Below are 11088 nucleotides of genomic sequence, written 5' to 3'. Positions count from 1 at the left end.
TTGTTACCCTATCCAGGTGCAGGTATCAGGCAGCACTTACAGCAATGTGCTGAAGAACCTGCAGTCTGATACTGTCTACACTGTAACTGTGGTTCCTGTCTACCCCGCTGGCGAGGGAAGACGCATGTCGGAGAACGGCAAAACATGTAAGCACTGCATGCATTTGGTCAACTGATGTAGATAAGAAGTTAGTCAAGCGATCCATCCTGGGACATTTAGATGCAGGGGAGACGACCTTAGAAGACAGATTTGAGGGGTTTAGAAGAGCCCACGCAGACTTGGAAGAGATTGACAGCAGCGATTTTTTCAATCGTCAGGAATCAATTCATGTCTGTCCAGAATGAACTCACTGGCCTCAGCTGCTGGTTTTGCTGTTCCTCAGACACCTAAAAACAAAAGGCAGCCAGTCATTTCTAATTTATTTCATAAAATCATTCAAGGCCTTTTTGATTCTGTGATCAAACGCCGTTCATGCACACTCAATCAAGACCTTACATGTAAAACATAACTTACAACATAATAACGACAGCGCTAAGCTCCGTCAGCTGCAGTGAGTTTAAAGAGCAGCAATTTTGTTTTTCATTTTTCTCCCAACGTTTCAAACCGCCAACCTCTGCCGGGAATGAGTCAGCATTTTGCGTGGGTGATTGCGTAGGAAGGAATTCCTCCGGGTTGGTATAATGGTGTCTCCTCTCTCTTTACCGTAATGTTGTCCATTTATAGGTTGGAGCGGAGGGTCGTGGTTGGGATAATGGGGGGAATGGGGGAGGGGGACCCATTGAGTAATTGGCTCCCCTTTGGGAAAAAGAAACAAGGGGTGGGGGGAGGGGGTTATAAATGAATGAATAGCATTATATGTTTTATGGCTCTCAACTTGCTTGGCTGGGGTCATGCTCCATGGCTGCTACTGTTACCCCCACTTTCCCTTCGGTGGCAATGATGCCTCATGTTTATTGGCCTTTTCCTGGACACATTACCCAACAACTCTTGTACAGTATGTACAGTACATCAGAGCATACTGACCTCGTAGCATTGTTTCCTCTGTTGAAAATAACATTTATCCTCATTTTATCCTCTTTGACGAAGGATCACACTCCCACCACTTGAGCTCTACCATTGCAAAGTCACCGATGGTTAATTGTTCCTCCATGTTCAAAGCAGCTCCCTGGGCAACAGTGAAACTTTAACAGTACGGATGCTCGCTGACTGCGTTTGGCCCACTGCGTTTTTCTCCCCCTTTGCATTTATAGGTTTATAATGGGGAGCAGCACAAAGCCTCTAAACATCTGCTTTGGCTTTTTTAGAAGGCGAGCTTCACACGGGGCCACACATATGCCTTGTGTATCCGTTTCATTAACCTTTAGGGCGTTGACAGGAAGTTTCCTGTTAATAGCTGTTGTGTTAAATAAAGCCTTTAACTTGTCTGTTGGTTGCTGCGAGTATTGTTCTCGTTTTTATTGAAACATTCTCATGTATTCATTGGGCTGCTGGCTGTCTGCACAACTAGACCATGTTTTTTCAGTTGAGACAAAGAACGGCAGCACTACTATTCAGGAGATTCACAAAGGTTACATGCAGAGTCTTGTAAGTGCTGATAAGCTCCACAGGATAAAAAAGCCTCTATAATAGAGCGAAACTAAGAATAAGTGTATTTGTATAGTGGTATTATGAGTGTTTTAGAGAACCTAACTGAAAAATCTCTCTCTGTTTCTGTCTCCTGTCTCGTCCTTTCTCTCCATCTATCCGTCCAATCTGCACAAACCACTCATGTCCTCGACCTTTCACCTCACCTTGTCATCACTCTTACCTCTCTGTCCACACTCCGTCATCACGCTTCACACCACTTTGCACCCTTTTTTTTACCTTTTACCCTACCCTGACCCTCACCCCGACCTTTCGCTGCCTCTAACTGACATTCCTGGCTCGGCAGTGGAGCGAAGCCCCGTCAGAAACATCCAGGTCTTCAACCCCACCACCAACACTCTGAACGTTCGCTGGGAGGCTGCCACGGGCCCAGTCCTGCAGTACCGGGTGGTCTACGCACCTCTGACCGGCGCCAAACCCTCTGAGTCGGTGAGTTTCCATCGCTGTGTGGGCAGAAGTGTAGTTTAGCATATGTTGTATGCATGTAAAGAAAACACATTAAAATCATACAATATGCACACACAAACACTGAGGGATCCACGAGGAAAGAGGGTGGAGGTGTGAGCACATGTGGCACAAAGAGGAACCCACTTGGGCAGCTTTTACAGTTCACCATGTGTCATTAAGAATTAAAGAGCCTCATCCTGAACTATTAAAAGCAAATCATCAGTCTGTTCGCCAAATGGTGCATGTGTGCAGCTGAATTCTTTTCATTAACAGACGGATAAAGTTCTAAACGAAAACACTAAACCATTAATTAAAGCAGATTCCTTAATTACAACTTCTGTTCTCGACACGGTATGTGGCATCTGGCACCAGTGTGCCCACATCTTCATGTGTGAAGGACTTCTGGCTCGACAACTTTTGAAGTTTTGCCAGTGAGACTGCACCGTTAGGAACAGTTTCTACATTGGGACCCTAATAACATGCTCTTTGAAGAGTGAGGCATACTCCAGTTTATTGATAGAGACCTGCTCTCTGCCTCTATCCCTATTGGTTCGCACATTTATGGCAGACTCAAATCTTTTCCGCGCCCGGAACCACCGATATGCATCATTGGCAATGTGGCGTTTGTCAGTCAGCACCATCAAACTTAACACCATATGGAGATCAGCCGCATGAATTACCCACTTAGTTTTATACCGAGACTCTCATGCACATCAGTACGTTTTTAATCAGGAAAGATGGCAGCAGATTTAAAGTTATGCTATCAAAAGAGAACTGAAATAGACGGCCAGACATTGATCCATTTACATGAAAACATGGTGAACAGATTCATCCACCAGTCTGCAGGTCTGACACACATATGGCGCTATTCCTCACACGCAACCCCAATGCACAGGTTCTCCCTTTCCGTCGAAACCTCCAGCACAGCTCTTCATCCCTCCAACGAAACTGATCTGATGGTTTACATATACATACAGCTGTGTTAGTTCCTGACACGTTTGGTACCTCTGTGCAGGTTCTGGTACCAGGAACCACCACCACTGCCTTGCTGCAGCAGCTGATCCCAGACACAGACTACAATGTCGGGGTGGTCGCCCTGTACAGCGATGGCGAAGGACCCACCATCAGTGACAGTGGAAAGACAAGTAAGAACCTGTGCTAATACCATCTAAATACCCTTTGCATCATGCTTCCTATACAGTATAAATAATGAGTATAGAATAAATGTTTGTAATTTATCGCACAACCTTTTTTCTTGTTCCCACACTCAGGGCCCCGCAGTGCCCCAAGGAACATGCTTGTGTTCGACCCCACCACCACAACTCTCTCTGTGAGCTGGGAACATGCCGATGGCCCTGTCACGCAATACCGCATCACCTACGCCCAGACCACAGGAGACCCCATCGAGGAATTTGTAAGCATGTGTATAATAAATGGTTTTCTGACCATAGTCCAAAGTGATGACCCCAACAATAGCCCAGATATGCTCTGGATTCTTAACGTGGCCTCTCTTTTCTCTTTTAGACCACGGTGCCAGGAAACAGAAACAACGTGGTCCTGCAGAACCTGGACCCAGACACGCCTTACAACATCAAAGTGACCGCCATCTATTCTGATGGACCAGGAGGGGACCTGGAAGGCGATGGACACACAGGTACAAACTGCTACATCCTCACAACCACAAGAGTGTTGCCTTTGTGCATCTTTTAAACTGATGCAGATTCTATTTAAATACATGAAATCAAGCATAAAGGACTAATGCTTATAAAAGATATCACACACACAGACACACAGACACACATGCACTTACACTAGTGCTGAAAAATCTGAATAGACTGATCCACTGATTAGGATCTTAAGTCATTGCAGCTGAAATGGAATAAGTGAAATTCTTGATGTTTGCCAGAGAATCATGAAATGGCTGCATTCCACTCAAGGATAACTCATACTTGCAGTGCCGGCCAGTGTCTTACTCAATTTTGCCTTTTTGAACAAACAAAATCCTATTAAATATCGTAATGCTGCTCCCCTCCTTGAGGCGGCTCTTTTTTTCCCCACCACAATATCTCTGATGTGTGTGAAGTGTTATCACCCTCTTGATCACACACTGAGATATTTTATCCATAATTCAAAATCCATAAACAAGCCCAGATACAGTAATTACCCCGCTGACAGCTCAATAGCAGCAAATAAAGTGAAATTCAAAAGGACCTGCAGCCATTCCAGTGAACTGAAGCTTTGTTAACTGTTTCTCACAGTCGGCATGCTCGGCCCCAGGAACCTCCGCGTTTCTGATGAGTGGTACACACGCTTCAGGGTGGCCTGGGACGCCGCCCCATCCAGGGTCACTGGATACAAGCTGATCTACCAGCCTGAGGGTACGCACGTGTTTTTACGTTGATGAAATAATCATAATGTTTTTGGTGGGGGAGATGGTTTATAAGCCGTTACATGTAATGATGACATTTTTACGCCTCTTCCCAGGCTCTGATGAGTCCATGGAGACGTTTGTTGGAGACGTGACCTCCCACCAACTGAACAGCCTGAAACCTGGAACCACCTACGACCTGAAGGTGCTGGCACAGTACAGCACAGGCCTCAGTGCACCTTTGATTGGTGAAGGCACCACATGTAAGTTGATGTTAGGAGCTATTCTCATGTAAATAAAGTTGTTTAATTGGCCAAAGGAGAAATACATGTGTGTGCTAATGGCCACCCTGCATGCATCCATTCAGTGTACCTGAACGTGACAGACCTGACCACTTACAACGTTGGCTACGACAATTTCTGCATCCGCTGGGCCCCTCACAGAGCAGCGACCTCCTACAGACTCAAAATCAATCCTTTTGACGGTAAGCGTTCCACTCAATGACATCTTGAAGAGGCCGTGTTGAATCAGACAATAGATATTTTTGATAACTGCAAGCTGGATCTGTCTGACGTGGATTTTTTCCTCTCCTCCAGCCTCCAAGAGAGGAGCTCAGGAAATCACTGTAAGAGGCTCTGAAAGCAGCTACTGCTTCGACGGCTTGTCCCCCGACACTCTCTACAATGCCACCGTGTACACCCAGACCCCCAACCTGGAGGGGCCCGGAGTGGGCGTCAAAGAGAGGACATGTAAGATCACATTTTCCAGTGACACTAATGTATGAGAAGATGGTAAAAAGTCCTGGAACTTTAATTTTTTGGGGCACTATATGAATATCTCCTCACCTATTACAGTATAGTACCTCCCAGTCAGTCTTGTGCATTTGTCTGTATTTTATTTTGCAGTGGTCAAACCCACAGAGGTGCCGACTGAGCCTCCCTCTCCCCCTGCTCCAGTAACGGTCCCCCCTGCGCTCGACGGTTAGTAGAACTTTGACATTTGCATCCTGCGTACTAACAAATAATAACTCTTACTTCTAAGTTGAAATCATTCTTCATATTAACACCCTTGTATCTGTGCCACAGTGTGCAAAGGTGCCAAGGCAGACCTGGTCTTCCTCATCGACGGCTCCTGGAGTATTGGAGACGAGAGCTTCAACAAGGTCATCCAGTTTGTCATGAGCATGACCGGAGCGTTTGACGTCATCAGCTCCACTGGCATGCAGGTCAGCACGAATCTCGTCTTTTTCTTTCCAGTGATATTTGTCTCTCCATAGATGTTTTCAAATGTTTTTTAAAAAAAAATGAATTCACCTTTTGTTTGTCTTTTGAACAGGTCTCATTCGTGCAGTACAGCGATGACGCCAAGACAGAGTTCAAACTGAATACCTACCACGACAAGGGCGTCGCGCTGTCAGCTCTGCAGTCTGTCCGCTACCGAGGAGGAAACACCAAGACAGGTACGCCCTGAAGTGTTGGCACCTCTAACTCCACATTTCCATCTCGATTGGTCTGTTCCCTGATGTCTCGCTCTCTCTGGTCCCTTTTCTTCACGCAGGCGTTGCTATGAAGCATGTCTATGAGAAGGTGTTCACCTCGGACAGCGGCATGAGGAGGAACGTCCCCAAGGTACTGGTGGTGGTCACAGACGGACGCTCCCAGGATGACGTCAAGAAGAGCGCAGAGAAACTGCAGCATTCAGGTCTGTGTGGAGTTGTTTATCATTATCTTTATATGTGTTTTGTTTTGAGTTTGTACATTAAATATGTACAATATCACACATATGTCTCTTAGTAGAACTGTTTTCTCACACACTTCAATTTCCTTTACGTTGTGGCGGATTTATTAAACTCTTGTTAAAAACAGCCAGCGGTTATTGGAAGTAGTACAATGGTATTCATTTTTTTTGTTTGTGTGTGCGTTTCCCCCACAGGCTACAGTGTGTTTGTGGTGGGAGTTGCCGATGTCGACATCTCAGAGTTGAGACTTATCGGCAGCAAGCCCAGCGAGAGACATGTGTTCGTGGTGGACGACTACGATGCCTTTGCCAAGATCCAGGACAACCTGATCACCTTCATCTGTGAAACGGCCACTTCCAGTAAGACGGAGATCCATCTACCATTAAAACACCTCTATGGTTTTCGTATATTTCTGCATGAGTGCGTCTGCAGAAGTAACAAGAAGTTCAATCATTTATCTATTGCCAGAGGAAATGCAAAAGTGAAATGAATCAAATTCCTGAAACCCTAATCGGTTCCAACTCCAAATAACATCTCTACATCTACCTGTTTCAGCTTGCCCTCTTATCTACATCAGTGGATTCACAACACCTGGTAAGCATAAAACATCTCCATGAAACATACACATTAACTTGTCCTGCACAGAGTCTGCTGGCATTACTAAACTATAATTACAATATTCTATTCAGGGTCAACATGAGTAATGTTTCTATATTTCAATCCACTCCAGGCTTCAGGATGCTGGAGGCTTTCAACATCACAGACCGGTCGTTCGCCGGCATGAACGGCGTGTCCATGGAGCCGGGCTCCTTCAACAGCTACATCGCCTACAGGCTGCACAAGGATTCCTTCTTGAACCAGCCCACCAAGTAAGAGCTGAGGCTGAATAATATATATGTGTGTGTGTGTGTGTACAATAGAGGGAGTGTGAGTCTCACTTTACACATATCCCCAGCCTATTGGCCTCATCTCCTGTGCACAATAATGGTGCTTGACCCACAGTAATTATTCATAATCATGTTCATTCACCTCTGTAGTCAGAGGGGTTTCCCTTCTCCCCTTTGGCACTGAGCCGACAGCTATTTGTTGTTGCAGCATGTGGAATAAGGGGTGCTAGCATTTAAAAGTCTCCTGGACCAGGCGCTCGTCCCTCCTATGGGAGCCGACATAGCAGCCCTGGGTGAGGAGCTCTGTCTCTTTGTTAGACCACTATTTATGTGGTGTTAGGCTGAGTATCCAAAGCTCTTCAGCATACTTTGTTAATATGTTTATAATGATGCGTATTTTGCGTGCGTGGGCCCAGCTGTTGACTTAATGTGCACAAATGGAAACACTTGGAACTGCAGCAAAAAAAGGAGAGGGGACAGAAAATACTTTCAATATGTGGTCAATTTCTGCAAGGCCACAGGGAAAACTGGCAATCAGTTCCAGCTTCTGCAGCCAGCGTGACACACTGGCTGCAGAATCACTGCACCAAGATTTAATACTTCTGGTATTAATTTCTAACAGGTGATGTTCCGACTGCAGGTGTGATGAGGGCACAGCTCGGCCTCATGACACCTCATGATGTATGTTTTTATTTCTAACACTAACAGGGAGATCCATCCGGAGGGTCTTCCCCCAGCGTACACCATCATCCTGCTCTTCCGCCTGCTGCCCGACACAGGCTCCGAGCCTTTTGATATCTGGCAGATTGCAGACAAAAACAACAACCCTGAGGTCGGGGTCACCGTCAACCGTAAGCCACCCATCATCGCGTTTCAGTGCTCAGCTTGAGGGGGGGAAGCTGCTTTAGCCGACCCAACGTAAACACAGCAACGTGCACAGTTTATTTACCAACTTGTGCCTTTTCTATTTAACTTATTAACAGAACATTGAAGTATATTGACCTGTGCCAGATTAGATAGGCAGGACATAGAAAGCCTGCATTTTCTTTTTCTTTTCATACATTTCTAACACACATGGTAAATGCATGCACATAATCACGGCCATAGACCTAATCCCTCCAGGCCTCCTCTTCCTCCCTCTCCTCCCTCCACAACCATGTGTTCTCTGCTGTTCCGTCCCTGCTTTGCGTGCCACCGTGTCGTAACGCACTGTCAGGAATTCATCAAGGACTCCTTTCTCTTTTCAGCTTCCAGCAAAACAATCACGTTCTACAACAAGGACACCCGAGGAGAGATCCAGAAAGCCACGTTTAATGAGGAGAAAGTGAAGCAGGTTTTCCATGGGAGCTTCCACAAGGTAAACACAGAGCATGATTTCCTAAAGAGAAGGGGTGCTGTGTGCACCGCATAGTGATATCATTAAAGTTTGGCTTAGACAGGACAGACTGATCTGATTGTCCTTTATACGTAGATCCTTTTGTACACAGTGTGTTGATTCAACTTATTACTTCCTTCACATATATTGCTTTTAAATCTCTTCCTATGTCTGTGAATGACTTCTATACCTTTACCTTACCTGATTCTGCTGAATTACCTTTTATAAGGGTTATTTTCTCATCTTTATTCAAGAGCGTGGTCTTTCAGTTTGAACCCCTAACCCTGACAGGTCCTGCTGATTTAACGTTCAGATTTTGTAATGCCTTCACTCAAAATTCTGCGCTTGCACTCAAATAGCCCCTGCTTGTGCTCAGATATTTCTGTTGCTTTTCCCCTTAGATTTCCTGCGCTCCAGCTTCAGCTCTTCTCCTCATGCTCATGCTTCTTCTGTGCCCATGTGAGACATCTGCTATTGGATTTTTTTTTTTATGCACTTGGATTGTTTTATGCAATAAGTGTATCAAAATTCCCCAACCAATAGAATGCTAGGTGTAGTGTTGACAAAGGAAAGTTTCCCACCCTCGTTGTGGCTGTGTTTGCTTTACTTCTTTGAGAGTCCCGTTCAGGTGGTTACTTTACTCGGCCTCCGGGAGCACAGGAAATCCGTCCAAGCAACAAAATATCTGAGTGCAAACACAGTTTTAGCACAAGCAGGGGCTATTTAAGTGCAAGCGAAGGATTTTGAGTGACATTACAAAATCTGAATTCAATCAATAAGTCCTGCTCTAAAAATGAAAGACCACACTCTTGAATTAAGAAAATACCCCCATACTTTTAATGCCAATGCCATGTTGCTGCACGTGTTACCTGTCAGAGGTTTCCTGCGCTCCGACTCAGACTGCAGTCAAACTGGTCCTTGCACCTTTTTTACGATATGACATTAAGCTTTGTTTTTTTTTGAAGACCACAGGCACTTACTCTGATAAATGGGCTGTGGAGCCTATAAATAATTTTAAGGTGAGGTTGGAGGGAAATGCTGATACCTCAGCCACCCAGCGTAATGTGAAAACTGTTACAGTTACCTCCGGAGGTCTGACTACATCAGGACTAGTCTGCTCCTAACTGGATTGTATTTTCATTTGGCTTCGGCTTGAGTCGGGTTCAAGAATGTCCTGTAGCATTTTCAAGAAACAGGTCGCCTTATTTTTCATGAAATAAGCAGATTTTATTATATTTTCTTTACTCTCATGGTATCTCTGCCTCTCTTGCAAGAAAGTGAGATTGAACTATCTCAGGGGAGAGCCGACTAAAAGATTAATTATCAGCTGCTCTCAAAACCTCTGATCTAATTTAAAAGAACCACCCACAATGGCGTTATTGTTTTGCAAGCTCTTTGTTTCTCCCCAGTGGCTTAACCACCAAATCAGGCCCACATTGCCAAGCTTTAAACTGTGATAAACAGCATTTGTATGGTATGGATTCTCCTGGGGCCGCAGTGAGAGGTAAGAAGAGACATCCAATGCCTTCAAGTCCAACCCAAAGCAGCTGAGAATATAAAACATCCTCTGTTGTGTTCCACCACAGCAGGGTGTAGCGAGCAGAACAATGAGGGACAGTATATTTTCATACGGAGCTGGATCAACTTAAGATGCTGGATTCATCACTAGAGGAGAAATTGCTGGTTCCAATGTACTCTAAGTCACATCGCATTGGATTGCAGTTTGTTCCCAAGGACAGTGTGCTCCTTATGTAGTACACAGGTTCATTTCCCCCCTAATTCTAAAGTAATCCGAATGAATGACCCTTTTCAATGCAGCAGGGTCTTATCCGACATCAAAGTGCCCCCACTTCCTGACATTACAAATTGCAGATTTTTCTGGGACTGATGAGAGCAATAGATTGGCTCGTAGATCAGAGCTTTCTGTAAATGGATTTTTAGTTTGAGCATTTAGCATCCACACAAATAATTGCAGGGTAACTTCACAGATGAATGAGACCGTGGAAAATGTTTGGTCAGGTCTGGATGTACTGTAAATGACATCACTGCTGGTGTAGTTGGATAGCAGCTTGATCTGTGTGTGTGTGTGTGTGTTCGGTCAGACTGTGGCCATAGTGGAGACTGCAGTCTGAATGTACACTGGGTGGCTAGTTTGTGGTGCGGTAGTTGGTGTTTCATGAGCTGGCAGATCCACAGCGGTCTACCTAGCTGCTCATTTGCTGGTCGGCTGAGTGAGTGCCACTACTGTGGTGGTGTGTGTTTACATGTTGTCAAAGGTTTCCCAAAACTTTGTCCATGGCTATTACAGAGTGACCGCAGTGTGTGTGTGTGTGTGTGTGTGTGTGTGTGTAGTATGTGCGGCTAGTCACTAACGACAGTTGGGCTCACTGTCCATGTGTGAAGATAAAAACACATGTTGACCTTTAACCTTTAGGTGAACCAAGTGGAGCCTCAATTTAGGATCTTTTATCACTAAAAAAATCTATTGACATCTTCAGATGTATTGTTTTGAGTGAACAAAAGTCCCAAACCTAATAATATGCAGTATATTACCACATAAATAATAATGTAAAAATACAAGTTTTATTTTAAAATAAAATAAAGTATTCACTTCTGAGAAGTTGGAACA

At 44.9% G+C, this 11088-nt stretch overlaps 1 protein-coding gene across 3 annotated transcripts in view; it reads left to right on the top strand.

Moving 5' to 3' along the window:
• col12a1a (collagen, type XII, alpha 1a) overlaps positions 1-11088 on the top strand; it is a 56852-nt gene that overhangs the window by 33360 nt on the left and 12404 nt on the right. For all 3 annotated transcript variants that reach the window (XM_034575911.1, XM_034575912.1, XM_034575913.1), the window contains 18 exons: positions 17-146; positions 1931-2073; positions 3107-3236; positions 3363-3505; positions 3616-3745; positions 4350-4469; positions 4576-4722; positions 4827-4943; positions 5056-5208; positions 5365-5439; positions 5545-5684; positions 5795-5918; positions 6017-6160; positions 6392-6556; positions 6753-6791; positions 6928-7066; positions 7793-7935; positions 8332-8441. In XM_034575911.1, the coding sequence (XP_034431802.1) occupies positions 17-146; positions 1931-2073; positions 3107-3236; positions 3363-3505; positions 3616-3745; positions 4350-4469; positions 4576-4722; positions 4827-4943; positions 5056-5208; positions 5365-5439; positions 5545-5684; positions 5795-5918; positions 6017-6160; positions 6392-6556; positions 6753-6791; positions 6928-7066; positions 7793-7935; positions 8332-8441 (2292 nt within the window). The remainder of the gene's footprint in view (positions 1-16; positions 147-1930; positions 2074-3106; positions 3237-3362; positions 3506-3615; positions 3746-4349; positions 4470-4575; positions 4723-4826; positions 4944-5055; positions 5209-5364; positions 5440-5544; positions 5685-5794; positions 5919-6016; positions 6161-6391; positions 6557-6752; positions 6792-6927; positions 7067-7792; positions 7936-8331; positions 8442-11088) is intronic.

Source organism: Hippoglossus hippoglossus, chromosome 22 (genome assembly GCF_009819705.1).
Source record: "Hippoglossus hippoglossus isolate fHipHip1 chromosome 22, fHipHip1.pri, whole genome shotgun sequence".
Taxonomy (NCBI): Eukaryota; Metazoa; Chordata; class Actinopteri; order Pleuronectiformes; family Pleuronectidae; genus Hippoglossus; species Hippoglossus hippoglossus.
This window is presented reverse-complemented; position numbering and strand designations above follow the sequence as displayed.